Source organism: Urtica dioica, chromosome 12, assembly GCF_054948205.1.
Source record: "Urtica dioica subsp. dioica isolate 48M chromosome 12, U.dioica_male_clone48M_v1_H2, whole genome shotgun sequence".
Classification (NCBI taxonomy): Eukaryota; Viridiplantae; Streptophyta; class Magnoliopsida; order Rosales; family Urticaceae; genus Urtica; species Urtica dioica.
Genome location: NC_142767.1, coordinates 919,829 through 930,369, shown reverse-complemented (window position 1 = coordinate 930,369; position 10,541 = coordinate 919,829). Strand labels below are relative to the sequence as shown.

General features: G+C 36.4%; 1 protein-coding gene across 1 annotated transcript; it reads right to left on the bottom strand.

Annotated features, from left to right (window-relative positions):
* Positions 1-564: 564 nt before the first annotated feature.
* SECA2 (Preprotein translocase SecA family protein) lies at positions 565-10,235 on the bottom strand. Its single transcript, XM_089603045.1, has 31 exons — positions 9,917-10,235; positions 9,702-9,836; positions 9,558-9,627; positions 9,405-9,469; positions 9,182-9,302; positions 8,988-9,079; positions 8,755-8,820; positions 8,593-8,657; positions 8,430-8,517; positions 8,260-8,325; positions 8,043-8,158; positions 7,817-7,907; positions 6,960-7,043; positions 6,791-6,883; positions 6,614-6,709; positions 6,451-6,536; positions 5,953-6,031; positions 5,734-5,847; positions 5,465-5,560; positions 5,337-5,400; positions 4,948-5,237; positions 4,624-4,679; positions 3,841-3,958; positions 3,660-3,740; positions 2,607-2,686; positions 2,053-2,107; positions 1,891-1,960; positions 1,601-1,796; positions 1,374-1,497; positions 1,197-1,271; positions 565-1,077 (listed from the first exon to the last, which is right to left on the bottom strand). The coding sequence occupies exons 1-31, from the start codon at positions 10,079-10,081 to the stop codon at positions 913-915; spliced, it is 3,162 nt and encodes a 1,053-aa protein (XP_089459171.1). The 5' UTR covers positions 10,082-10,235; the 3' UTR covers positions 565-912.
* Positions 10,236-10,541: the final 306 nt, after the last annotated feature.

Genomic DNA, 10,541 nt, shown 5'->3' with positions numbered 1-10,541 from the left:
GATAATTTATCTGATTTATTTACATTGTCGACATTACAATATTATTTTTGGAAACCTGAAAAATCTGGATTTATTTTCAATGATTGACAATAAATTTTCAACGAATCTCTCATAATCGTTTGAAGACTAATTGACATTCATGTCAATAAAATGATAAAATGTCAATAAAATGACAAAATGTCAATAAATCTTCAAATGAATTTTAAGATTAGTGAAGCCATTTTTTTTCTTGATTTCTCAAAATATTAGGTCTATACGAATCTTTAGAGAGAGTAGAATCGTGAAACACATGTATATAGACATAAATCTCTCTCTCTCTCTCTCTCTCTCTCTCTCTCTCTCTCTTCGCATACACACTAATTCTTCTTCTTCACCAAAACTTAAACTCAAACCCTAAAGTTAAAATCATGACCAATAAACCTAAATCAGTACCGATAAACGGAGAGGCTCGAAACGAGAGTTTGCTTGGAATTTTTTATTCTAAATTTTCCAAGTTTCCAAAAAAAAAAAAAATTGTAATGTCGACAATATCAATAATCAAATAAATATTTCATTGAAGGTAATTCTGTACCAAAAAATATAAAATCATGCTTTTGGATTAATTTTGACATATTGAATTTTGGTTCAAAAGTATTAAGGAAGTCAAAGTTTAAAAATACTCTTTTTTTTTCTTCCTTTTTCTTCAGACAAGCTGGAGAATCCAGGGGAAAGGCCCCTCCAAGTTACGGTGAGTAATTACTCGAACCGGGTGAGTAATTACTCGAACCGGGTGAGTAATTACTCGAACAGGGTGATAAGACTTTATATGCGCCACAACATTAAGGTTATTTACACAAGATACTAATCCCCCGAAACGCCCCGCAGTTGAAAATGGTAATGGTAATTCAACTATTGAAGCACTAACTTACAGTCTTAATATACAAATAAATCTTGGGACTCCATTGGGGATGACCAATACTGTAGAAGTGATTCGACGGTCAAGCGCCGAGTTGTGCTAAGCATTGATATGAAGAATCGGCATCCATCAATTTTATATTCCTCCAGGGGATTTCGGTGCCCGAAACTCCTTACATTCACCTGCACAGTTAATTCTTCCATGTCAAGACGGGCTAACCAAAATGCCATTAATGATAATAGTAATAGTAATAGTAATAGTAATAGTAATAGTAATAGTAATATTAATAATGTGCGATTACCGCTGAATTCAGCCTGTTCATGTTTATCAGATGGTCTCTCCAAAAACAATCGAGTGTCTTCACCAGAACTGCTTTCTGTATAAGTAGACATTTCAACATCAAAATAAATCACAAAGGTACTTGCATTAGTCATGAAAAAGTATGATTACTTTTATCAAAAAATAAATAAATTATTACCTCAACTTCTACCACTGATGCATCATCATAGCCAGAGTCTTGCACCACGTCTAAATACGAGGCAATCAGGAAATCACCGAGATACTTGCGGAGGAGATTAGTTGTTGCACGGTACCTGCCATTCCTGCGTTATGCACACCAACTATCTGATCAACCAAAATTTAAACAAATACATTCATGTATATATACAAACAAAATAGTCCGTTGTGTAACCGTGCTTTACTCACGGGGTCAAGTCATCAGAGCATATAGAGAGCCAACGTTTTAATAAAGAACTCTTCTTGTGGATTCCTCTAAAGACATTCGGAACTGTCGGCAATCCTGGAATTTGAATGTCAATGTCATTGACACTAACAGCACTCGCTTCATGCAATTGCTCCAACGATTTTAGCAAGTTTTCCTCATCAATTCCAGCAAACGAGTCTGAAAAGTTCCCATTATTTCAGATTTAAGGTACTATACTGAAGACAATGACACAATAATGTACAGACTCAGGGTTAGTTCAAAACAAGCTCACCATTTAATAGCTTTCCACCAACAGACGAAAACTCCTTTAATAGCTTACCCAAATTCCAGCTTCTTGGATGCTAACCCATGTACAAAGTTTGGAGAGTTATCTCTTAGTCCGAATAGGACAAAAACTTATTTCAAAAATAAAAATAAAAATTTATCATTCTACCTTCACCGGATCGGCATTTGCAAACACAATTTCGTCAACCACCGCTTGCATATACCTACAGAAAACTTTCTTTGAGAGCATTTACAGAACATTACAGTAAATAAAGAATAATGGTTAGTGTAAACTAAAATAAAAGCGAGCTTATTTTGTCTATAGAATATTTCAGACAAGAAATTTGGTCCATAAGGATGATACAACCAGGCATCCAGGCAGCAGTTATTGATCATCTGTACTTATTTCAACAGCAATTGTAAAGAAACTGGCGAGCTCTTTCTATCCAGCTGGGATATTCTAATTTTTTTTCATAAGGTAAAAATGTATTGAAGCTTGCCCTCCAAGTATAGAAATAAGCATCAGTATGTTCTTCAAATGAGAAATATGACAGTATATATATAAATTTAATAAACAAAGAAGAGAGAACACAAGGTTTCACGTGTCTAATACAACATTGATCCACAATTCCCCCAGAGTAGCAGTATGCAATTGTTATCAAGCTTGTATAGTGTAACAGACAAAGCAAAGAAACAAAGTCGTCATGATGCGAAATAACTCACTGGAATATGTGCTGAGAGCAACTTGCATTATCACCGGTTAAAATTGACTGTCTAAGTTCGTAGACATGCTTTCTCTGCACCTGGGGAACAGAAATAAGAAATCTGATCAAGCCACTGACGTTATGTCACCAAGCATAAAAAATAAAGGTGTTTTCACATACGAACCTAATCAGTAAAAAAAAACCATTTTATTTAGAAAATAGACATATGTGATGCGAATCAAGGAGCTGCAATAGATGCAAGGGGCTTGCTAGAATTTAAGGGCGACATTCAAGCAACATTGATGAAAGTGAGTTAACGAGGGCTCAAGCGGACAACTTATAAATGATCCACTAAGCTTGTCATGTAGGTCTCTCACAAGGTTGCCAAACAGTTCGAAGAGTATATAATTGGGCAGATTCAACAACTAGATTCATTTGTGCCCAAAATTGGTAAAAATCAAATTCAAGGGAGCTAATTACTATAATTCATGCTCTAAAAGATTAATAAAAAAAACATCTTGGACGTTCAGGGGTATTGGGACAACCAAATGAGTGATAAATGTGGTTGTACACTAGCTTTGGAGTAGTTTAATCATCAATCAGGAATAGTTGGACGAATTTGGGTTTTTGACACTCATTTAGTGTGTTGTTTTGTGTTTGATTTTTAGAGCTGTTGGAGCTGAACGTTTTAAGTGCTATAAATAGTGTGTTATTGTGAATGTCATCAAAAGAATACAATGGGTTAAGAAAAAAAAAAAAGAGTTTTTCTCTTGGGTTCTTCAAGAACCGTTACGTACTCTACTATATAGAATGTTTATGTGGCGTTCAATACCGACTTATCTCCGCCGTTTGTGGCGTCTTACTTATATTAAGGTTCTTGCTTCCATATACGCTATGGGTCCCAGTTTTCCCGTCATACAAATCTGATTCTAGAAAATGATTTTCGAGACTTCTTTAATCACGGGTTTCATCACACTTGTTGGCGTGGTTTGTATCAATATATATACAGCAATATGAAGCATCAATGACTGCTTTCATTCGAAATTACGTACTATATTTTATTAAACCATACCTCCAGTACTTCATCAAACTCAACCAAGCTCTTTCTTATGCCAAAGAAGTATTTCTCCGCATTGATTTGCAAAGCCAAAAGCTAGCAAAAAATATTGGGGAAAGAAAGCATCCAAAGGTGTGAGAAAAGACTACCAACAAAGGTATGACAAAAGACAGAAAGAACATCAGCCAATATTCACCTGTTTTAGAATTGTACCACCTTCAATAGGGACATCCTCGTCATTTGTGATTCTTGATATCAGTCTAACTGCCCATTCTGTGTCAAAATTAAACTTCTGAAACATCTCGTCCTGCAAACTGTTAGATTAATGCATTAATATTTGTGCAAAATACCCTAGAAATTATTAGTTCCTGTAATTCACAGGAATACCAACTTGAATAGCCAAATTTAAGGCCATTACGTAATCACTGCCCCGCACCAACATTCAGTCCATTCTCCCTTTACTCTTCCTTACATTCATTTTTTTTTTCTTTCTAGGCATAATAATACAAAAAAAAAATGCAATGAATAGTGAAAAGATGTGAAGTCTGTGTGGTAAAAGCTACACCGGAAAGCCTGAAGCTATATCATGTGTGACAGAACAGGTATGGCATAGTATGCACAAGATCCTTTACTATGGATATTGAGAACATATAGAATCAGAACTTGTGGACCCAATTACCAAGCTTCAGAAGTCACATGTATTTCCAATCAGCAAATGGGTTAACATCCATTCAGTAAGCAAGTTCTGACTACAAATTATTTAAAAGAATACCAAGCTAAACCGTTACATATTATTCTATGGCACAAATTCAGGGTCAGGTTTTGCCTCAATGGAAAAAGGAACCCTATTCAGAAGCATGCGGATAAATTGGCGTTGTTGTTATACGGTCCAAACTTATCAGTATGCTGGCTGTGTCTCGCACAATTCTTGTTGACACTGATAGCTACAGGAAACTTTTACATTAAATTCTATATTTACCTCACCATAAAACGTGTTGAACCAGGATCACCTTGCCGACCTGCTCTGCCTCGTAGCTACAACAACGATAAAAAATAAAATTAAAAAAATTTACTATCAGCCAAAAGAATGTATTGATTATTTACTGGGCGTAGAGAACAAATAAGCAAAATGGCATTATTTCATATTTTAGCAAGATCAGAAAGAAATAATAAAAAATAAAAAAATAAAAAGAATTGATATTAAACAAGAAAATGCATCATTAGTTAACTGATTGAATACCAATGCACCGTCACCATGCTTAAAACTGTAAGTTGAAACCGTTAAAAAAGGAAAATGCTTCACCTGGTTATCTATTCTTCGGGACTCATGCAAAGATGTACCAATCACATGGAGGCCACCAAGTTTCTTCACTTCAGATCCTTCTTTGAGGCAGTGGGCCTCGCAGTCTTTCAAAACTGAAATATATGCAAGTGCTATGGTAGGACCCATTGCGTATGTCTCTGACTGTTCGGTGACCAACTTCTCAAGCTCTTCTGAATCAACTGACTGACTCATTTCCACAGACTCTGATAGAATAGATTTGGCCTCCTCAGATGTCCACCTCTTACCTTCACTTTTGCACACATATTTTGCTGAAAGGCAATACATAGAACATAACAGAATGTCACAAATTCTTGAAAAGCACAAACCATGAGGTTCAAGTAAGAGATGGTGAAAGGAGGATCACAGACCCATTAGGGCTGTCTTAGCCAGCAAAGCCAGGGACGTTGCTCCAACTTTTATTTTGGGCAAGACCTGCACCAAAATATTAATTAAAAAAAAATGAAGTCGGCACGATGCCTGAAAACAAAATGACTACCTTCTGACTGCCTGTCTCTTCTTCGATTTCAACATCAGAAGCTTCTTTTGAAAGAAATGAAAGCAGACTATCCTCAATGATCTCTTTTGCAAGCATCTATAGTAACGAGGGTGCACATTAAGGTCAACGGATATTGAATCGAAATACAGATGACATGCAAGGATTGCTACTCTCGAGAAATATCAAGAAAAAATATAAGCATAGAACACACTAACTTTGAACTTTCCTGTGATTGATTGAACACATAACCATCTCTTAATGAGTCTTACCTTTGGATTTCCTCCTAGAATTATATCAGTGCCTCTACCAGCCATATTAGTAGAAATAGTAATGGCATACTTTCGTCCTGCTTGGGCAACAATTTCAGCCTCCTTTGCAGCATACTGGTTTTATTCACCGGAAGCAAAATTAACTTTTCACATATTTTGGGGAAAAATAGAAAATAAAAAATAAAGACAACATTTATGCAAATTAAAGTAAATACCTACTTTCGAACGTGCATTTAGGACATTGTGTGGGATTTTACGATCGGTCAACAGATCTGACAGGTATTCGGAATTCTCAACACTGCAACATCAGGATAAATATAATAGTGTTATTTATCACCAGCAATAACAAAACTAGGACCACTTACATGCTTTCACATCCTTCATGTATGGATTATGTAGTATGGAACATTGCTTTTCAGCCAGATACCATTATGAGTAAGGTCAAAATTAGGAACAACCAGATGCCGAACAGTTATACATTTATGAAGAAATCAGTGTTATTCTGTTATTTATTATCCGATTATACTGTATAGTTATTAGGATCGGATTTTATTCTATATTTATCTTTTGTATCTAGCTAATTAAGTTAGTTGCTGGTTTTATGTATATTCTGTTAGGTTGTAAATCCTATATATACGCCTATTATGGCTTAATGAAATTCATTCGATTATTTCCATAAGCTTTCAATTTATGTAGAGATACTAAAGTAACATGTACCTTGTGGTCCCAACTAAGACGGGGCGGCCCTGTCTAAACATGTCTTCAACTTCTTGACGGACATATTCCCATTTCCCTCTAGCAGTCTAAGAACTCAACATATAAGATGGAAGTAAACTTATAAAGAAGTGTGTAAGATAAAAAAGATAATGGAGTGGCCTACAGCAAAAGCTTGGATGGCTAAATCTTTCCGTATGTTTGACAGATTCGTGGGCACTTCAATTACTGGAGTCTGAAACATCTTCAGAAATTCTTTTTCCTGCAAAAGCAATTTAGGAAATGAGAAAAGTTTGGCAACACAGAGTTACTTACGATCTTACAGTCATGTAAACAGTTGTACTTCAGTTTTCGCCGTCCCAGTCATCCCTGACAGCTTTGGATAGAGCTTGAACAATGATTGATACGTGATTTGTGCTACTACAACAGAATCAGCCTAAGAGATCCAAGTGTTAGGACTGTAAACAAAGACATTAATCAACCAATAAAGCATCTAAGAGTCTAAGACAAACCTCAATTTTCAAACCTTCTTTAGCCTCTACAGCTTGATGGATCCCGTCAGACCATCTTCTTTTCTCTTCAACTCTGCCCGTCAACTGCAAATATTTTCCAAAAATTGCTTTCATTGACATAAATACTTATCCTGATTCTACGCGAAATACGAGAGCTAGGATGTGCGATAGGCACACGGTCCTAGGTTTGATTCCCCCTTAGGCTGTGCCTCATGGACTTAGTCGGGTGGAGCTTAGATACCCACGGTTAAAAAAATAAATAAATAAAAGAAAATAAAAAATCTTGATAAACTTCTAACCAACAAACTAAGATAAGATAACTAAATAATTCAAATCACCTACTTAACTTCCACAGAGATCACTTGTATTATATAATTAGCTCAAGTGTGTTTAGACAAAGACAGATGAATTCAAATATTCAAAATAAACTTTACGAGTATTATTCTGGAGACTGGATTGCCTATTTTTATTTCCAAATAGAGAAGTCACTTCACTTTTTATGTAACAAATTTACCAAATCAACAAATTCTAGGGTAAGGAGATATATTGTTAGTCGGTAGAGAATATTAGCTGCGCCTATTTTAGGAATTAGCTTTAATTGTATTATTTGTTTTTATTCTGATTTTATTATGCTGTAATTATAACAGATTTTTATTGCTTTATTTTAGGAAGTAGTTAACCTAATTGTACTCTATAAATATTTCCGATTAATGAGAATAGAACTATTCCGCTCAATACTTTTCTCATATATATGGTACTCTATTATGAATGAAATATTAACGGAAATGATATTAGAAAAAAGAGGAATTCTTAGACTAGCAGATACGTAAGACATGTGATGATAAACTTGACAATACCTCATTTATTATGAGAGCCTTCCCATTTTTAACAATGTATTGCACATCACGCTTGTAAAACTCTTTAGCCTTCAATGCATTCATCACAAATCTACGTGATCCAGCATTCAATATCAACTAAAGCCGCAACACAAAATCAACAGAAACAATACCAGCAAGGCATTTTCAAACATAAAATATAGACAGCAGTGCAAATGTATGAAATAACAGAAAGTTCCATCTTTACCTAGCCCAAGGATCATTTTCATCCCACAAGTCATGTGTTTCCAGAGCCATCTCAGCAAGCTCTATTCCTTCTTCAGTCAACTCCACTGAATTGTCTTTGAGTTCAGCCTTGTAATGCTATTGCGATTATTGCAAAGAATACAAATTACAAGATCAAAAACTAAAAATGGTCATTGATTATTAGGACTTAACTAAACAATGGCAAGAGGCTGTCTTACATGGTCCCGCACAAGCAGCTCAGCCACTTTCGCAGAAACTGGATACCGTGCAGCATCTTGACTTGCCTGAAATGGAAGTATGAACATATATTAACTTAGAAGCCTTTTTATCACATAATTTTATAACATGACTACTACTAGGATTTCACAGCATTTCAAATGCAAATTACCTCACCACTAATTAACAACGGATTCCTTCCATCATCGATGAGGACTGAATCAACTTCGTCAACAATTGCATAACAAAATGGCTTTGGCCTGTTTTTCAACATTACCACATATAATTCAAAAGTGACCATCATTGACTTGCAAGTATTGAGTATATTGACATACCATCTCATTACAAGTTGTCCATTGTTTCCAGCAAGATTGTCTCGTAAATAATCAAAACCAAGTTCCTGATAATTTTCAGCACGATAGTATATCAGAAATCGAAATCAAATCACCAAAGTTATCCAATTGGAGAAAAGGTACAGCATGAAATAATAAACATACTGAATTGTTGGTGTATGTTATGTCGCAGTTATAGTTTGATCTCCTCTCGTCCGATGACATCCCCCTCTATGTTGAAAGACCAGAAGAAGAAAAAACATTGAAATTTTGATATTGTAAGAAAACTGAATTCAAATAGTGATTTGAATCTCTACCAACTGCATGAAATGTGACAATTTCAAATCATCTCAAAAGTCAAATATACTTGCATGCCAGAAAAGTTTGGCAGCGAATACCTGAATGAGGCCCACAGATAGACCTAAAAAACGATGAACACGACCCATCCACTCGGCATCTCTCTGAGCAAGATAATCATTTACGGTAACAACTGTACAACACAAGTTCAAGGGAGAGAATTTCATCAAGGCTTGAAAATCACAAACAATGTAAAAGATGGTAAATGCCTAGTAAATAAACATACAGAGCATACCATGAACACCTTCACCAGTCAAGGCATTAAGATAACCAGGCAGTGTCGAGACCAGTGTCTTGCCCTCTCCTGTTTTCATCTCCGCAATGGAACCATCATGAAGCACTGCTCCTCCAATAATCTGAAAAATCAAACACACAACAAGATTTCATATACGAATGATTAAAAGGAAAAAAAATATTGTATATATATAAACCCTAAAAGGAAGCAAAGAGAGGGAGACCTGCACGTCGAAATGTCGCATTCCAAGCTTTCTCTTTGCTGCTTCGCGAACGACAGCAAATGCTTCTGGGAAGAGTATGATGACAGAAACATTCAGACTAAGCACTTATTTTCACTTTGAAAGGAACAGAAAAAAAAAAAAAAAATACAAGACCAGCTTCAATATCCGCCAGTGTTTGGCCTTCCTGCAGCCTCTTCTTAAACTCCGCAGTTTTAGCTCGCAACTGCACAGTTGAATAAACACAATCGAATTATGATAATGTCAAAAACAAAAGGCTAAAGCGGAACACCAAAAGACCTGTTCATCGCTAAGTCTCTGTATCTGAGGCTCTAGAGAATTGACAGATTTCACGAGACGGTAGTAGTCTCGAACCACCCAATAGTTGGGGCTCATAACATCCCTGCATGCCTTTGTGAGACCGTTCAGGCTCTCCTATACCACAAAAACGCTTATGAAAAATAACAGACAAGCACGTTGCTAGGCAGGAAAGAGTAAGAAACATAGACACTAACCCTAAGAGAAAGCCTCGGCGCCGCAGAGAGCGAAGCCGACGCGACACTGAAACGGCGACGGCGCGACCGGGGCGAAGAAGAGAGAAGGCAAGAGTCGATAATGTGAATCCGCGGAGGAAATGACCTCGGAAGCAGAGACGAAGGCGTCGCTAGGGAACCCGCCATTGCACGGAGCTAGGGCTTTTCTCCGATCACCTTAATCTACTCTCTCCCTCTCTGCTTCGTGTCTTCGTCACACAAGAAATGGCGCGACTAAGGATCCAGGACCGGAAGGAATTTGGGTTCGGTATATGGATTTCGGTCTGAGACCCACGACCCAACACCCTCTAGTTATTTTTTTTTATTATTATAAAAACTAGCTATATTGGCCTCGTTATTAGGGATGGCAATTTTACCCGTTACCCGATTTATTCGGGTCGAGTAATACCCTTTTTTTTTAGTAAACGGGTAATACCCGTTACGGTTTAATGGGTCTGGGGTACGGGTAACGGAATAGTCATCCCGTACCCGGTTACCCGAGACCCGATCCGTTAACTTTTAAATATTTAAAAAGATAATAAATTTTATATGTTGCAATAAAGATGACCAAATTTACAATGAAGATGATCAATTTGCAATGAGGACT

Excerpts from the sequence above, each read along its gene's own strand:
- SECA2 (XM_089603045.1), bottom strand. The coding sequence starts at position 10,081 with ATGGCGGGTTCCCTAGCGACGCCTTCGTCTCTGCTTCCGAGGTCATTT. Across the intron at positions 9,303-9,404 it reads TGCGACATTTCGACGTGCAG|ATTATTGGAGGAGCAGTGCT; the intron begins GTCTCCCTCTCT and ends TTGATTTTTCAG. Across the intron at positions 1,961-2,052 it reads CAAATGCCGATCCGGTGAAG|CATCCAAGAAGCTGGAATTT; the intron begins GTAGAATGATAA and ends TACATGGGTTAG.